This window comes from Trichomycterus rosablanca, chromosome 20 (genome assembly GCF_030014385.1).
Source record: "Trichomycterus rosablanca isolate fTriRos1 chromosome 20, fTriRos1.hap1, whole genome shotgun sequence".
Classification (NCBI taxonomy): Eukaryota; Metazoa; Chordata; class Actinopteri; order Siluriformes; family Trichomycteridae; genus Trichomycterus; species Trichomycterus rosablanca.
This window is the reverse complement of record NC_086007.1, coordinates 9,775,831-9,795,224: the sequence shown is the minus strand read 5'-3', so window position 1 is coordinate 9,795,224 and position 19,394 is coordinate 9,775,831. Positions and strand designations below refer to the sequence as shown.

General features: G+C 36.5%; 2 protein-coding genes across 9 annotated transcripts in view; both read right to left on the bottom strand.

The window, feature by feature from the left end:
- Positions 1–2,368: 2,368 nt before the first annotated feature.
- On the bottom strand, positions 2,369–14,014 carry LOC134334492 (TPA-induced transmembrane protein). 5 transcript variants are annotated; one of them, XM_063016820.1, is made up of 7 exons: positions 13,911–14,014; positions 13,186–13,263; positions 11,703–11,771; positions 11,039–11,171; positions 8,421–8,569; positions 8,051–8,121; positions 2,369–4,100 (listed from the first exon to the last, which is right to left on the bottom strand). In XM_063016820.1, the coding sequence occupies exons 1-7, from the start codon at positions 13,992–13,994 to the stop codon at positions 3,917–3,919; spliced, it is 768 nt and encodes a 255-aa protein (XP_062872890.1). In that variant the 5' UTR covers positions 13,995–14,014; the 3' UTR covers positions 2,369–3,916. The 5 variants fall into 5 exon arrangements, with proteins under 5 accessions (XP_062872890.1, XP_062872891.1, XP_062872892.1 ...); XM_063016821.1 differs by having other exon boundaries at positions 13,192–13,263; XM_063016822.1 differs by having other exon boundaries at positions 13,198–13,263.
- Positions 14,015–18,642: 4,628 nt separating this feature from the next.
- The window catches only part of zgc:153184 (uncharacterized protein LOC751652 homolog), a 29,414-nt gene continuing 28,662 nt past the window's right edge, over positions 18,643–19,394 (bottom strand). For all 4 annotated transcript variants that reach the window (XM_063016727.1, XM_063016725.1, XM_063016726.1 and 1 more), the window contains one exon: positions 18,643–19,352. In XM_063016727.1, coding sequence (XP_062872797.1) covers positions 19,332–19,352 — 21 coding nt within the window. In that variant the 3' untranslated portion in view covers positions 18,643–19,331. The remainder of the gene's footprint in view (positions 19,353–19,394) is intronic.

Sequence of the window (19,394 nt, the reverse complement as noted above, 5' to 3'; positions counted from 1 at the left end):
TTCCTATTAACAAAAGGGCATGGAATATCTACACGCCTTTCTCCTATAGCTAAACTTAAACACTATGCTGTGCTAAACTTTAGAACCCAGGATGAATTAACTCAATATGCCAGTTTGCATATAGAGATCAGGACACAAGTAGTAAATAAACAAAATTGCATGTATATTTTTGTGAGCTGTGAAAATTATGTGCAGCACATGGAGTTATTACAATAATGTACTTTAATGTACAATAAATGTAATTTTTTTTTTTTTAAGTTTTAAAGTTATTTTTCAAATAAAAATTTTTATTAATAAGAATCACTGCCTTTAGTTTGTATATATTTCTTTTTTTTTATTTTTAACAAATGTAAAGTCACTGTGCATTTACAGAAACCGTTTACTGCCTTTCACATTAAAAATCAATTTGGCCAGGAACGCTCAAAATTTTACATCCATAACTACAGAAATACAGAAATATGTGGGCACATGTGTTTGTGATTCAAGTTTCTATCACACAAGGTAGTTGTAACCAAGACATTTGATTGAATTAATCGGTGTAGAAATGTTGTTGCGCTCCTGCCAGTCTGGTTTAAAGTATTATGAACTGATTATAGAATGCAAATCTCCTTAAAAGATTGGCCTATTGCCACATTGCTTCAGTTATGTTATACGACTGAAAAGCTACCTCAACAACTAATTTTAAATAACTTCTTAGTAATTATTAGAAAGTATCAGCAGTTTGATGGGATTTTCTAAAAATCTTTTTTTTTTCTAATATTTAATTATATTCATGTATTCATATATGTAAGTGCATATGGTTATGGTATTAATCTGTGATGTATGAAGCTAAAACAAACCTGTGTCAAATCTGTCCAAAACTGGTATGAGTATGTGGTAATATTTTTGATTATAAAAGCAAAGAAAAGCAGCAAAGAAACATTTTTAACTTAATTCTGCAAGTAGAAATAAATTAAAATATATTTTCTGACTTAAAAAATTGCACCTGCTCTTATAATAAAATATGTAAAATATGTTACCAGTGTTTAGAAACTATTTTCTTTTTAAAGTTTTCAGGGGGAACATTAAAAAAGAAAAGAAAAAAGCTACAAAGCCATAGCAAACATCAATACTGTCAGTACTAATTTTTCAATAAAAGGTAAAAGTAAAAAGTTTATGGTACCACAAATAGTCACTAAACAAGTGCAATGCACAAGATTTTACAACATGAAAACCTGAAAACACTGGTTAGTCAGGGAACAATAAAAATAAACTGCTCTGCCATTATTTTCATTGCCACATGCCAAGAAGAACTCTTTTGCTGATTAAACAAAATAAAACAAGATGAAACAAAAATAGAACTCTTTCGCAATAGATCAGCTTGTTATGTTTGAAGAAATAAGGGTAGGAGCATCATTATATAGGGCTGCTTTTCCTGCAATGAGTATGGGCATTACATTTTATTGAGGGATCACAGTACACAGAGAAAAATTTGTGGTCTCTGAATACTTTTTTCTACAGTATAATATATTTTTCTTATATGTTTACACTTATGAATGCATCTTTTTATTTAAATTAAAGTAGAGTCAAACAACAATATGAGTAAATGTAAAGTGGATATATGCAGTGATAATATATTAAATAACAAAAACACACATGGTTTGTTCCCCACTGTAGACCACACACTGTGACAACAAGGCTAAAGCCCAGTGACAGAAGGATTGATTAATGACTGACTCTGACCCAGACTGTTAGGAGGTTTTTGCAGAAGAATTGGGTCATCCTGACACAAAGTGTAAAGAAAATTAACAATTAACTAGTAAAACCCAAAACATTCTTAGAACTAATACAATAGAAAACTAAACAAGTATGCAAAGCTTATCAGTTTACTACAAATAAACTAAATCAAAAACCCTCAAGCCTGTTTTTAAAATAACTTCGGAATACACAACATACTGTGGAAACAAATGTAATGGATTTGGATTGTGATTTTTTCAATGACACTGTTTTGAATATTATATATTCATATACGTATACAGTGCTGTGAAACACTTTAAATGTTTATATGTTATTAACAAACTGCTTTTAGTATAGAAGGAGAACCCAAATAAACACAAAAGGCTTATTAAATAATGATTTTAATTCCTAAAGCTGATCAGCCCTACCTGGCCCCATGTAAAATGTTATTGTCCCCTTAGCTGGTAAATCAACCAGTTAATGAAACTCAACTGGGTCACTATCCACACCTAGGCATGATTACTGCTAAACACTTAAATAGAACCTGTCTGACCATGTAAAGTGGGCAAAAGGTCTTAAAAAAGGCACATGATGCCACATTTTACTGAAAGTTAGCTATATGTTGTTGTAAATAAGCTAGCATTATACAAAGTAAGAAACATGGTAATTTATTTATTACAAAGCAAACAACTTAAAACCTTATATAGAAACAGAAATGCTTATAATAAACTACATCCCAAACCACATACAATTCCACTAAACAATTCATTAGATTAGTTCCCCAACAATGGTGTCATTCACTTCCTATGCAGTAAGTAGTACAAGTACTTGGCTCAAGTTAGTTACCTAACTATTCATAAACATGTTCACAGGTACAGTGGATTTTAAATAAGTGTCTCATTTTAAAATATAATATTTGGCCATTATTTTAAAACTAGAATCTGTCAACCACTGTTTTATGCACCAACATTAACAGTCAGCTAGCTTAGCATACAGGTTCAGCAGCTAATTTTCTCTAAAATTCATGAAATTGTTTAAATGTCTGTCACTGTAACCCTTGATAGCAAATTGAATAATAAATATATCTTATAAAAACCACAATAAAGCATATAAATAGAAAGAAACATAAAACTTACATCCTATGAAATGTGGTGTGTGCACCGGTAATTAATTACTTGGTTCAATGTTTAGGGTTTCTATATGTAACCAATGCATTTCCTGTATTTTTCTGGTATGTCCTATATCAGGAGACCAAACCCACCAAACACATACTTTGTTGAGGCTTATTTGGTGACATCTCTGAAGCATAAATCATCAGGTCTTTTAAAACTGCATCTTTTTGACGAACAGGGTAGACATAACAGACATAAAAGTAAAAGTTTAAACCTGTTTAACAGGTCTGTGTTTGAGAGAGGTTCATTTTAAATGACCAAGTACTGTAGATGCAGACAAACCAACGATATAAACAAAGGAAATAAAGCCATGTGAAGCAACAGCACCACCCTGTGACTTGGTAAAAAGATATTACTGTATTTGGTACAAGTCCTTAAAAGTTGATATGCACTGACTAGAAAAAGTCCAAGAAAATTCCTCAAAATATACCAATACTGTCTGTAAACAATGAAAGTCAAGACTGGCTTCAAGGGCAATGTCCCCTGGTTAATATACTGCCAACCTCCCAACTTTCTCAATTAAATATTTAGAGTTGAGTTTTCCTACACAGCCTTTAAAAATCCAATTTTCTCCCTACTGACAAAAGTAGGTAGGATTATTACCTGACTTGAGTTATGTACACCTGAAAAGTACATAAACAGCTCACATGGGTGATAAGCCTTAATGTGCTTAAGTTGGCACTGAGGTTCAAAGTGTGTAAAGGCTAGGAACAGCAGATGAAGCGAAAGTTAAAGATAAACTTGATCCTTTTAAAAGACTGTCTGAACACGTTCAGTAAAAGTAGACATCGTAGTCAAGGTCCATAAAGTCCATGAAATAATGTGGAACAAATAAAGCAATGCAGCAAAAGGCACCTATCACATGACCATATCTGTTGAAGTCAAATGCTCTCCTTAAACAGATTTGATAAGAAGAATTGTCACTTTAAATGTATTTCACTATTTCAGTTCCCAACTGCAAAGAAGAAGAAATCAAACAATATGTATGTAACAATCACAGGTAATTTGCTTTTTCCTTGTTATTGACTTTACAAAGGTTTACAGTCCATGTGGAGCGATGTAATGTAAAATGCGTCCTCTGTGTCCTGGTCAACCAGGTTTTGTAGAAACACATGGTACACCACCTCTCTGCTCAGAGTGAAGCGCACTAGCTGCGTATGCTCTTCAGGCATCCGAAATGTCAGCTCATACTCAACAGTAGTACTGTCAGTTCTAAAAAATAGTAAGGAAAGCTTGTTAATTATACTTTTTGAGCCATTGTCCGGCAAAACTAAGACATAGATAATTTAACATTATTTAAAAAAATGTTACATAGTACAACAATGACATTTTCTTGATTGCATTTTACTTCTTATGTCCAAGCAACCAAAGGCTTTTAGGTGGTGCAGTGGTTTGAATCCCCAGTGGTGCTAGTGACCAGCTGGGCGTCTACAAACAGACATGACTGGTTATGTTGGAGAAGTGTGTAAGGTCCCACATAGCGCTTTTCCACCAAAAGAACCATGGTTCTTGAACCGGTTCTGTTCAGGTTTCTTTGATCCTTGGTGTTTTGTAGAGAACCGACCCGCGTTTCCACCAGTTTTTGGGAACCAAGCCTGCGTCATCAACGGTGGGCGTTACACAACGAAAGTAAAGAGTAGTATCATTATGGTGGAGCGTGTAGATTACCTGCAAGCATTTGTGCTGTTGTTACAGATGTTCGTTTTTATGCAAAAAGCATCGCTCAACTATTGGTGATAAGAAGATTTAGAGGTGTTTGTCGCAGTTGTTGTTTTCTTTAGTTCATTGACGTGAGAAGAGTTTTGCGCAAAAAGCTTCACCTAAAAAAAGCATAACGTGGCTGAATGTACTAAAAGTACGACACAGAAACACTAAATTTCTCTCCGTTATTACTGGTTATAAGTAATATAACGTATGTACTGCCCAAATTAATCGGTCATTGTTTTAGTACAACAAGCCACGTTACGCATTATTTTTCACGTTACGCGTTTATATTGTCCGGGTCACTTTTACCACATCATATCACACAGTTCATTGCTTTGAAAATATCAGCGGCAAACTGGCTCAAAATTTAATCAGGTTAACTTTAAAAGATGAAAGTGGTTTAAATTCTATATAATGTTATAATGTCTTGTGAAAGCGTCCAAACCTCCACACTGTGACACGCCCACAGATGACGTCACGGTTCGCGCTGAAAAACCAAATATTCTGTGGTGCCAGATTAGAACGCTAGTTCGCGGAACTGGTTCGAAATCAAGTCCGCGTCGGTGAAAAAGGGGTAAGAGTGGATTTAAGTCATGTCAGGGCTGTATAACTAATGAATTGCACCCACTAATTCTATGGAAAGTCAAACCCACAGCATACCTGACCTAGATACAGCTTGGGTAAAACATGAAAATAAAGTGAATTAAAAATGTCCAGGCAAACACCAAATAACCTAGAACTGTACATCTTTACCCTTTCTTAAAATAGCAGTACCTATTAATATACATAAATGAGCAAATTGGAAACACTTCAGAATGCAGGTTGTCTTAGCATTTCTGTTCTGACGTGATTCAAATCTTAGTGAATAAATGGTGTTTAAGCATAAGCATCATGCTCTTATAAGGTCATTTTATTTCAATGAATTGTATTTATAGTTTACAGAGTTTTACAAAGCAGCTTTATGAAGATATGAGCAAGCCAAATGCAAGAGTCTTTCTGCTGCAACATCCTTAAAAGAAAATGGTCCATGCCAGAGCCGTAGAGAGAGAGAGTTGCGACACTCCTTGATCTCGCCGCTACGCGGTCACGTGGTTCATGTAACCCTCCAATAGTTCCAAACAAACCCGGCGCTGTCATGTTCTCATATGGGACAGGCAGCAGTAAATGAAATATTAAACGGCAAATAATAAACATTTGTACAATTTCTGGGTATTTTTAACTGCGTTTACATTTACTGCATCTGCTTTAATGTCAATTTGGTATATAAAGTGGAAGATTGATGTATATAATGACTTGTTAATAGGTCGTTCTTGTTAACACACAGTACATTATATTAGCATACATTACATAATGCGATATCATTAAGTAGTAGAGACAATATACAGTACAGAGATTAAAGTTTTTTTATGTTTTGTTTTTTACATAAACTAATCTCCCTTCACTTTCCTGAGGATTCATAATAATAATCATTTTGGCTAAACACTAAGCCATGTGGCTGGATTCATAAGGTTTACCTGCACTGAATGAACAGATTGATAAACACACTACCGTACCTTTAACATTATAGTGCAGGTACAGGAAATAGCATTCATTCATCTCTTATTTCATGAGTGATTAATAATTGATTCCTACATGTAATACATTAATGAATTCATTATGAATATGCACTAGTTCATTTTGTCTAATGTAAGTGGTGGACAAGGTACACAAACCATGCAGTTGAGTTAAAGTAGAGATATCCAAGGTAACATATTACTCCAGTAAAAGTAGTAGTAAAAGTAAAAATACTCTTTACCTCCACTAAAGTACTAAACTAAATTTACCTTCAAATGTACTTAAGTATGAAAGTAAAAGTATAATGATTTATTGTGGTTCTAATGTTTTATGATCATTTCTGTAACAAGACTCTTGATTAATCACCTCATTTTAGGTGAAAAGACTCGTGTGTCATTAATTAAGCTTAACTGACTGAGCTAAATTCAGTTATACCTATTAATTAAGATAAACATGTAACATTTAGTGCTGAGCAAATGCTAAACAATAACAGTATTAAGTATATTAATGACATTAAATTCATTATTTTTTTTAAAACAAAGCAACATACAGCTAAAAATGCTTGATAAGTAGTGGAAATGAATGGGGCTCTATGGGTTGTTTGGAACTATACAGAGCTCCACAACCCGGAAGCTGCGCAGAAAAAATGTCCCGCCCCCTTTCCAACGGTTTTCAATGGGAGTGTCGCCACTCTGTTCTCTCTACCGCTCTGGTCCTTGCTATCCCTACAGCAGATAACCCAAGTGCTTAAAATATCAACATTCATTATTTTAGCCCACTTTTAAAAAACATACAACTGTACTAAACAATACTTCAAATAAGCACACTAGCCAAAATGTTTTGAGTAGCAATTCACAATGCAGTCAGATAAAGGCTTTTAGCCTTACTTTACAACTTAGTCTTAGTCTGTAGTACCATAATAACTGTGTGTTTTATGTAGATAACATAGGCAAACAGTAGAGACTGAAAGCTTTATGTCCTTAATATAGCACACCCAAGCAAAAAAGGAAGTTACATTTTCAGTATAACTTTAATAGTACCCAATCATTTTATAAGACACCATATTTGTTGTAGATGTTGTTAGCACACAGCTGTCAATCTAAAATCTATTTGCATGTTTTTGCAGCTTCCACAGGGCATAATCATTTTTCTTTAATGATTAGCCTGTAAGATAAGACACAGATACAGCTACGTACCTCAAGATGTTTTAGCTCTCTGATTTGGTTTAAGTTAAAAGCTCTCATAAGACTATGAATTATTACAAATATTATTACAGCCTAATAGAAATAATACATGATACATCTGCGGTGATGTGATGGTTCATTTGATTGTTTAGTAAAGGGGTTCTTTGATGGGGAAAATTGATTTCATCCAGACCTGTAAGGCCTGTTTTTTAAAAGCACCTGTTTTTTAAACACACATTAAGATTAAGACAATTATCTACATGCAATGTTCTTTATATATTTTTTTAATGAGGCCCATACCACAATTTAAAAACAAGCACTTGACTTCATGGCCAAAAAGGGAACAATAAACTGACAAAGCAGAATATAATTTATTGGTGTTAAGTTAAATGTACAGTAAGTATGAGGTGCCATAACACTACAGATGACAGGAAGCATACAGCAAGTGCAAGAGCTGTAGTTTCAGGTCAGTGACTCAGTAGTTCATGTTTTCCAGTAATAACTTGTGCCTTATGGGTAAAAAAAAAAATTTCAAAAGAAATGATGAAATGTTTTTAGATTTCTATATACAATACTCAGTGAGATATTACATGAATTACTTGCATAGCTTTGCCATGAACTGCTGTTTTCAGATTTTATGTACCCTGTATTTGCACTACTATATAATCCTGAGAAAACTACATACATCAAATAAAAGCTGAATAAAAGGCTTTTGGTTACCTTGCTGGTTGTATTTTGACAGCAGAAAAATATCTCTCCAAAGCGTAGGAGGATCTGTAGATGTTGGACAGCTTGAAAGGAAGAGAAAGCAAAAGTAAAAAAAAAAACACACACATTACAAAGAGCAGCATCAAGTCTGACTCGCCCGAAGTGTAAATAATCCAAAACACTTAAAGTATGTCCTTGTTAGAACACAGCTTTCATTAAACACACTTACTAAAACTTAGTTTATAAATACAAACACAGAAAACCATTATTTCTGTGCAGTGTTTAAAACAGCAGATTATGCAACACTCAAATCAGCCTACTGCTATCCAAAATGGCTAGATGCAAATCAAAACCCTTGGATAAAAGGGAACAGTATCTGTACCTTTTGTTGAAGATGACTCAGCAGATCTGAGGAGTTTGAATGAGGGTCTGGTGTTAAGTTGAAGTTTTTAAGTGTAAAATTTCCCCTGAACAGACGTAGCACACCAAATTCTTCAACATTGTACTGCTCATCCACATCCACTCTTGGAACTGAATTAACAAAATGCACAAAAGTAATGTTAATAAGCAGCAGAGGGCAGTTCAGCTACATTCAGTCAGGTCCATAGTTGGACATTGTTTTGACAGGTTTGGGTTTTTGCAAGTGTGAGGCATTCGGTCAAAACACACAGCAAAGGCTACCACACTTTTCTAAAATCAAAGAAGTGTGTTTTTTATGACCAAGTTAATCTCATGACCTGAATGCAATTGAATTTCACCTGGTGAAGACAAATGAAAGTAGAGAACCTCAAAAACCAGCAGAAATTGATGGCTACAGTAAAGGCCTGACAGGGCATCAGCAAGGAGCATCAGCATATTCCAACATAATTTGTACAATATTTTTCATATTTCATATTCATTATTTTATTTTTCCACTAGCATATGATAGCTTACATTCCAACAACATAACATAAATAAGTCCAAATATTTACAGACCTGAATGTATAAGCATGTGATAAAATTATATTGCTGTTTATTACACATATAGACAAAACAGCAAGTCATATGGTGTTAAGAGTAATTAGGAACTTGTGGCAATGTTCTGTGAAGTCAGAAAACATTTATTCATTAATTTATATTCATTAACAGTTTGATCCAAATCAATATCGCTATGGAGTAGCAGCACCTGAACACAAGGTAGAAATATACCCTGGACAGAGTATCAATCAATAAAATGGTCAACCTGCTGACAAGGAGAAAATGCAAAACTCGTCATCAAGACCCATGTTGCTGTTCGGCACCTACTTCACCATAAATATAACATGACAGCAATATCATACGAAAAGCATGCACTTCTATTTAGATGTCTTTAAAATGTACAGTGTATCACAAAAGTGAGTACACCCCTCACATTTCTGCAGATATTTAAGTATATCTTTTCATGGGACAACACTGACAAAATGACACTTTGACACAATGAAAAGTAGTCTGTGTGCAGCTTATATAACAGTGTAAATTTATTCTTCCCTCAAAATAACTCAATATACAGCCATTAATGTCTAAACCACCGGCAGCAAAAGTGAGTACACCCCTTAGTGAAAGTTCCTGAAGTGTCAATATTTTGTGTGGCCACCATTATTTCCCAGAACTGCCTTAACTCTCCTGGGCATGGAGTTTACCAGAGCTTCACAGGTTGCCACTGGAATGCTTTTCCACTCCTCCATGACGACATCACGGAGCTGGCGGATATTCGAGACTTTGCGCTCCTCCACCTTCCGCTTGAGGATGCCCCAAAGATGTTCTATTGGGTTTAGGTCTGGAGACATGCTTGGCCAGTCCATCACCTTTACCCTCAGCCTCTTCAATAAAGCAGTGGTCGTCTTAGAGGTGTGTTTGGGGTCATTATCATGCTGGAACACTGCCCTGCGACCCAGTTTCCGGAGGGAGGGGATCATGCTCTGCTTCAGTATTTCACAGTACATATTGGAGTTCATGTGTCCCTCAATGAAATGTAACTCCCCAACACCTGCTGCACTCATGCAGCCCCAGACCATGGCATTCCCACCACCATGCTTGACTGTAGGCATGACACACTTATCTTTGTACTCCTCACCTGATTGCCGCCACACATGCTTGAGACCATCTGAACCAAACAAATTAATCTTGGTCTCATCAGACCATAGGACATGGTTCCAGTAATCCATGTCCTTTGTTGACATGTCTTCAGCAAACTGTTTGCGGGCTTTCTTGTGTAGAGACTTCTGAAGAGGCTTCCTTCTGGGGTGACAGCCATGCAGACCAATTTGATGTAGTGTGCGGCGTATGGTCTGAGCACTGACAGGCTGACCCCACACCTTTTCAATCTCTGCAGCAATGCTGACAGCACTCCTGCGCCTATCTTTCAAAGACAGCAGTTGGATGTGACGCTGAGCACGTGCACTCAGCTTCTTTGGACGACCAACGCGAGGTCTGTTCTGAGTGGACCCTGCTCTTTTAAAACGCTGGATGATCTTGGCCACTGTGCTGCAGCTCAGTTTCAGGGTGTTGGCAATCTTCTTGTAGCGCAACAATTCGTCTTTTAAGATCCTCAGAGAGTTCTTTGCCATGAGGTGCCATGTTGGAACTTTCAGTGACCAGTATGAGAGAGTGTGAGAGCTGTACTACTAAATTGAACACACCTGCTCCCTATGCACACCTGAGACCTAGTAACACTAACAAATCACATGACATTTTGGAGGGAAAATGACAAGCAGTGCTCAATTTGGACATTTAGGGGTGTAGTCTCTTAGGGGTGTACTCACTTTTGTTGCCGGTGGTTTAGACATTAATGGCTGTATATTGAGTTATTTTGAGGGAAGAATAAATTTACACTGTTATATAAGCTGCACACAGACTACTTTTCATTGTGTCAAAGTGTCATTTTGTCAGTGTTGTCCCATGAAAAGATATACTTAAATATCTGCAGAAATGTGAGGGGTGTACTCACTTTTGTGATACACTGTATGTTTTGTAGGTATGTACCTCTGCAGACCAAAACAGAGATTAAGATGATAAGTGCGATGAGAGCCAAGATGAGAAGAATGATCATCCATAGTCTGAGCTTGCCAACTGGTTCATTCAGCTTATTTTTGATGGTGTCACATGTCCTCCTTGTCTGCACACAAGAGTTATATGGATATAATATTTCAGGATCAGTACAGCATAGGAAGAAGCTCTCAGAAAAAAAAGCATTTCATTTAAGAATCAGTTGAACATTAAAGTGAGTATTATCTGGGCTACAATTTGTAAGATATATTTAATACATTTTTGTGAGGGGTTTCATAAGGCTTTGTAATCCTTAAAGGTCATGCCAAACTTAATTTTTAGATCTAGTTTTGATGCTATGATTATCTCACAATGTTTTATCATTCTTTTAAAAAGAACTAATGGGGAGTGTCCCTTCTGTCACACAATGTGGTTCTAACAAAAAATTAGAAAAATCAATAATTTAATACAATGGGTGTTTTTATTTACCATGAACCTTCAGTGTTTACACCCACTATCATTAGGTCCCCTTTGGTAGTCCACATTTGTGGTTTGCTTTAGCATAATTACATAACTTAATCAGGCTGAGAATGGCTGTTGAACACTGGGGCCTAAGTTCTAAAAGATTATGACCAAACACATTTGTTGTTGTTATTTATACCGTATTATTTCTTCTCGCCGATGTGTCACTGTGGCTCCTGTTATGGTGTTCACCATTGCTCTCTGGCACCTTAATATGCAAATAGGAATCCACAACACACCATTAAACACACACGAAATACATTTAATTACACAATGAATGACAAGAAATGTACTAGGTAAGTGAAAACCATGTTAAATACACTTGAAGTATGTGCAAATATATGAACCCTATAAACTAGGAAGACATTCATCAATTGTGAAAGTAACCCAGCAATACACACAGTGTTCACTGGTGTGTTATTTAATCCAGGATGCCATGAGGCCATTGGGAAAAGTTTCTGTTATGCAGCTATGCAAACACTCATGCTGTCAGACCTGTTTTTCTTTTACAGAGAATTGTGTGCTGCTATGTAAAACATCACACCGTTGCATAAACTGAGTGGCATAAAACAGTCAAAGTGAAAGAACTACAAGTGTCCGTACAAAAACTTTCATTTAACTACATAATGTGTCTGAATTTTAGCTGTAATGCCATACCATCAAAAAAAATTCTTATATTATTATATAACCTACAATGTAATAATATACTACTTCAGATAAAATAAAATAAAAAATAATAATGTCAGACTATCAAACAGGTCATTTTAAGGGCAGGAAGGGTGAAGATGAGAAAAACTTTATCAGGAACACTATACTAAAACTAGGTAGATGATTACATGCTTTGTAATATGACACATTATTATGCACTAGCCATTATACACTAATAATCTGAAACCACCCACCTAGTACGCTGTCCAAACAGCTCTGACCTGCCTGGAGTCCATCGGAACATATCGGAAAGAATACTATGGTATTTGTTACCAGGACATTACCAGCAGGTTCTACAACTTATGTACCTTGCAGGGTGGATCGCCCAACAGTACATCCTGGGATTTCTTCCATGGGTAAACTATGTACACACACCTGGCCATTCATGTGGTGAGACCTTTAAACCCAACACCGCTGTGACTACTACCAAGCATTGTGCAGGTGGTATTATACAGTGAAGCTATTTTGGTTCCAGTAGAACTGTTGAATTGCAGAAAGCAGACAGAATAATAAAGAGAAGTGATTCTTGACCTTTTTACCCCTTACATGGTGTTTCAGTAGTACAATGACCTAAAACGTGTCGAAACTGCTTTTGAAATAGCTCATTTATACTTTTGGAATGAATGTGAAATGTACAGAGAAGTTAAATCTACACCAGAAAACAACAAATATGATTGAACTAACTGACAAGCTAAGTTGTCGAAGATCCAACCAGTTTTGCTATTAGCTTGTTGCTATTTACGCAAGATGCAAAAAGCGAAACAACAAAACAAAATATATAAACTTTAAATGAAAAGAAAATAGGGATGTTTGGGTGTGGACAAAAAGCGTGTTTTAATTATTTTCACAGAATATGAAAATTCTTACAAATATATGTAAACTGACTGTAACTGTATTATATAGCTGTAGCTTACCTGTACCTGTACCTGTATGAAAGGGGTCTGTTCACTAGCGCTTCGTGTTTTGTGGTTGGAACAGTTTCCTGCGCTCGCCTGTAAAAAAAAAAACGTCGATAAATTGCAACAATAACAATGCTATTTGATCTTATATGTCCCCAAAAATACAACTTTAAACTATGTACACATCCTCCTGGCGTCCTGTTTACTTACAACTACTATATACAATCACTATAAGTCTGTGACTAGTAAACACTGTGAGACGCAAAGTCAATCTTACCTACCTTTACAACCTTAGCAAAGTACAATAAACCTAAGATGTTAAACGCAGTTTACTAATAATTGTGTGATTAGGAAACACTTCGGGGACTAAATACCTATTACGACTGAATATTATTTTTTAAAACACACGAATAACCTGCTAATTAGAAATACAAGACTGAAATTGACAGATAAATAAATACTTTAAATGAGAAGACAGCGCTCCATACCAGACGTGTGTGCACTTGCCCACGAATACACGTAGCTACAATATTCATTTTACCCCAAATATCTGTCGGTAATACTTCTCCTTTAATAAAACACTGTTTTATGTTTCAAAATAAGCACATCGTAATAAATATTTGTTACATAATTAACACCGTCATTTGTAGTTTTGTACGTATAGATGACGCCAAGTTTCAAGTATCAAAGCCTAAAGTTCCAACTCAACTCAAACTAATACCAACATGGTAAAATCTTACCCCGTCTTTTCTGTCTCCTCCGTCGTTATTATTATCCAAAACCGGGTTTAGTGTGTCTAATTCCAGGCCCGCCTCGCTATCCATGTTTACAACTTTATTCAGGTATTTCTTACCCGGAAATTAAAGACATGTCTCCCGACTAGCGCAAGAATCCTGCAAAGCCACTTTATTAAAAGCGACAACAATACAGCACCTCACCCACCAGCCACTATGACTTCAGATCATGATCATACATCCAGGCTGAATGTGCTCTCACATGGGTGGTGGCGTTCTAGTGTAAAGTCAGAAACGGTACAGAGTGAGTGACTAGTGTTTTCCATTTTGCGGTTTGCTTTGACATTTATACTCAACAAAGTCTCATGTCAATATGTATAATAAAAATTATATACATGTATTTTTTTTCTTTTTTGATCCTGGTTAAAGTCGCAGTGGGTCTGGTTTCCTGGGGCTCATGTTTTAACAGAAATGTATCCTGGTCAGGATCGTGGTGGGGTAGGTTTCCCTAGAATCATTGGGCTCAATGTAGTATCACACTGGACAGAACATTAATCCATCGCAGGGCTTTGGCCATCCCTCCTCAGACATAGCCACCCGTACACCCGGGGGTGTAACTAGGAGGAAAAAAACAATTATGGGCCCCTCAACAAATGTCATATATATATATTATTCAACAAATATCGGTGTTTGCTACATATTTTCTGTTTGGCTTGTCATAATACATGCCTAATACGTGCAGCCAATGGGGGGGGGGGGATCATCTGTTATTATTATTATTAAAAAAAAAAAAAAAAAACAGTGGCAACATGGCAGTGGTGGGACTTGAACCAGTGACCTTTTGATTACTAGTCCAGTACCTTACTACATTACTCACTGCAGTGGTTACTGAACCGTGTTTACTCCATTACTCAGTGCAGTAACACACCAGACAGAACATCAATCCATAACAGGGCTCTGGCCATCCCTCCTCAGACATAGCCACTCATGTCTGTATTTAGACACCCAACCCTGGATCATCTGTTATTATTATTATTATTATAATTTTTTTTAAACAGTGGCAACATGGCAGTGGTGGGACTTGAACCTGTGACCTTTTGATTACTAGTCCAGTACCTTACTACATTACTCACTGCAGTGGTTACTGAACCATGGTTACTCCATTACTCAATGCAGTAACACACCACACAGAACATCAATCCATCGCAGGGCTTTGGCCATCGCCACTCATGTCTGTATTTAGACATCCGACCCTGGATCATCTGTTATTATTATTATTGATAATATAACAGTGGCAACCTGGCAGTAGTGGGGCTTGAACCAGCAACCTTTTGAGGCGGTTAAGGTACTGGACTAGTAATCAAAAGGTTGCTGGTTCAAGCCGCACCACTGCCATTACTAGTCCAGGCGGTTAAGGTACTGGACTAGTAATCCTAGCGGTTAAGGTCCTGGACTAGTAATCAAAAGGTTGTTGGTTCAAGCCCCACCACTGCCATTACTAATCCAGGCGGTTAAGGCACTGGACTAGTAATCAAAAGGTCACTGGTTCAAGCCCCACCACTGCCATTACTATTCCAGGCGGTTAAGGCACTGGACTAGTAATCAAAAGGTCACTGGTTCAAGCCCCACCACTGCCATTACTAGTCCATGCGGTTAAGGTACTGGACTAGTAATCAAAAGGTTGCTGGTTCAAGCCCCACCACTGCCAGGTTGCCACTTTTGGGCCCTTTAGAAAGGCCCTTAACCCTCAATTGCTTAGACAGTACACTGCCATAGCACTTTGTCACTTTGGATAAAAGCGACTGCTAAATGCTGTAAATGTAAATTATTATTAATATTAGTATTAGTAGTATTTACAATAAATAAAATAAATAAATAATCATTGATGCTTCATTTACAGGTCAGTAATGTGCATTTAGCTGTGCCCAAATGCTGGTAAAGTAATTGCGGAGCTTTTTTGCTGCCACTTATTACAGAGTTGTCACACAGCTGGCCCGTATATTACAACTGGTTTTCATTTTCTCTCTACTTGAATGGCACAGTGGTAAATCACATTAGCCCACTACTGCTGGAATCCAAGTTTCAAATCCCCAGTGGTGCCAGACATGATTGGATGGCGATCCCCTGCAATGGATTGGCGTCTTGTCCAGGGTGTGATACTGCATTGTGCCCAGTGATTCCAGGGAAGACAGACCCACTGTGACCCTGACCAGAATAAAGTGGTGTTAAAAGGTAAAAATGAATAAATGAATACTTTTTAAATACTTTGACCATTTTGTATTTTGTTATTAGGTCTTATTTTGGGGCTGCAATGGTTAAGCATCTTGCAAACTGGGTTCATGTTCAGAATCTCACTGTAAACAGTGAGAGTGAAAAATATTTATTTTGAAAACTGGAATGTTAAAGGTTTTGGGCTACTATCGCCACTCTGTAGATCCCCGGCCTTACCACACCCACAGTGACTCATTGTTAGTCACCACAGAGTAAAATAATTGTGTCCTAAGAAAGAAGTGAAGCATTTCAGTTCTTTTTGTGAAAGAATTTAACACTGTTTTTCCATTTGAGCATTATTACACATATTAATCATATGTTAAGTATGTAGTAGACCTCCCTCATGGACTAGGACTTATGATTGTAAGAAATTGAAATCAGATAAGCGTCAGATGAAGGAAATCTGAGAGAGGTGCAGTAACGTTTTTGAGAAACCGGTGACATTTAAAACCACCAAAACACTATTATGCAGAGTTTAGTACAGACAGTCAAGCTGCTTATTTTGTAAACATTCAAATTATTAGGTGTCTGAGCTTTGAAAATGAATGCCAGCACCTAATGCTTGACAAGTGGCATATGGTGTGTTAGATTAGGCTCATAGTTTTGATTTGCAGGTAGGTAGGTCTTCAGGAGCAGTCTTACACAGTTACTTAAAGCAACAATGATAGGATCCAAAACAACTGATCTCATATACTCTCCAAGGAGAAATATAAAAACATATCAAGGCATTTGGCATACCAGTAGCAACCGTGAAGACCGTAACCCAGAAATGCAAAAAAACATGGACACATAAATGGAACAACATGAACTCCCAGGAAAATTGTTCAAGAACTTTGCAAGAATCCCAAGCAAACAGCAGGCCTCGAGTGCTATAAAGATCCCCATCTCCACAGTCTACACCAGTCTGGAGTGTTTGAGGGGGAAAAGCACACAAGAAGTCATTTTCTTCTTTGTTTGGTGATAAAAGTAACATGGATATACTACAAACCGGTTAAAGTCCAACTGTAAAAGGGAATCAATCATGTTAGAAGTTTCATTTACATTTTTTTACATTTACAGCATTTAGCAGACGCCTTTATCCAAAGCGACTTACAGTACTATTACAGTATACAATCTGAGCAATTGAGGGTTAAGGGCCTTGCTCAAGGGCCCAACAGCAGCAATCTGGCAGTGGTGGGGCTTGAACCAGCAACCTTCTGATTACTAGTCCTGTACCTTAACCACTAGGCTACTGCTTGCCTTTCAAAAGTTTCAAAAGTCAAACTGGTGTTTGATTAATTCAGAGCTGTTAAAACACTTATTATTTATCCTGAATCTATTATTATTATTGTCTATTACTATTTTGTTTCTGATTATTTGGCAATGCTGTATTATATACAGGCATGATAATAAGGCTTGCTGACTGATTATTTGACTGTCATTGTGTCTGTATTTGCAACAAAAAAGAAAAAACTCCAAAGAACGAAGATGGCTAAATAATTTAGGAGTTCATCGGTGCAAGAGCGCTATGGGAAATCACAAGACTTCTTGTATGACCGCTCCTCTTTAATTATGTACGAGTCAAATTATCACCATGCCCCTCTGTGCGGAAACTCGTTTTACAGCCCTAGAGAATCTCCTAATTGTATCACTTACCACAATTATAAAAGACAGCAATCTTCCAGTAAGCATTGAAGCCGAGAACACACCAGTTACTGAACGTGCAGGCTGGGGCTGAAAACATGTTTTGCCAGAGATGGTCTGTCATTGTGGTTTACTTAGCAGTTTAGCTATGATTTAGCATTTGAGCTATGGCTAACTTGCAATCTAAGAATTCATTCTGGTTTTGCAAGCCACATGTATGCGAGCCAATGTTCTAAAATTAATTTGAGGGAACAAATCAGGTCCTACATGAACACCAAGTCCTTATACATTGGGATGTTTGTTAGCAATCTGTGTTGTATAGGAAAGAAATAAAAAAACACAACCATTAAAGACATTTACGAGTTGTGGTTGGTTAGGTAATATTGTATATTATTAATTGGTTGCGAATGTGAATTTGTGGGTCAAAGTTTAACACATTTGTCCTTTGTTTCCCTTGCCAACATATATACACCAGAAGTAGATGTGAAATCATTGATTGCAATAAATCCCAAATTGAATGAATCTGATTTAGCATGCAGAATTCAATATACATTTTACATTTTCAGCATTTAGCAGACGCCTTTATCCAAAGCGACTTACATTACAGTTACAGTATACAGTCTGAGCAATTGTGGGTTACAGGCCTTGCTCAAGGGCCCAACAGCAGCAACCTGGCAGTGGTGGGGCTTGAACCAGCAACCTTCTGGTTACTTTGTCCAGTACCTTAACCACTAGGCTACGGCTAGCCTAAAGTAAGGGTGTAGCAGACTATGATTAAAAATAACGAACTGGCATTAATTTTTGCATAGGTTTTTATTCAGGGACAAGAATTCATTGAGCTAAGTAGTTGAGCAGGGCTTTAACTTTATTTCTGGGATCTTTTGCACAGAAACATCAACTTTCATTTCTAAGCCATAATACAAATATATAATAGCTAAATATATAATTCAATCCAAAACATCCCAATTTCCCCAAGTTAAATATATATTTGTAATAAATTTGTCTTTAAATGAAATCAAGCTTCAGTATATAATCAATCATCTACAGCAAGTTATCAATTATAGCATGTTAGCTATAAAAAAAAAAAAAAAAATAATAATAATAATCATAATAATAATGAATTTACTCTATTACAGTGGCACAGTTGAGGACTCTCCGTAACAGTATCAGCACCACGCTGATGCCACACAAAAACCTGATTGCATTATTTGAACAGCACAAACATGACAGTGGCAAGTTATGCAAGTTCAGAATTTGACATTTGATTAAAAAAAACTCTATTTATAATCATTTATGTGAAAATATTCCTAGATCATGTGGCTCTATGGTCAGTCATGTATGTCATGTGATGGTTGCAGCTACATGGTGGACTTTATTTTGTAGATTTATTGGTATGATTGTTCTGGTCATCTCATCAGAGCAGATATGCAGGTCCATCCTGACAAAACAAGTCTCTGTATTCAGCCAGTGTTATTCATCTGGAGAGTGTCCTGCACCAACTGTCCACCTTTTGCAGCAATAATTTAATCCTTTTCAGTCTTCAGGCGCTTCCTCCTAAAAAACAAATTAAAAATAAGTTAAAATCATATTTTATCA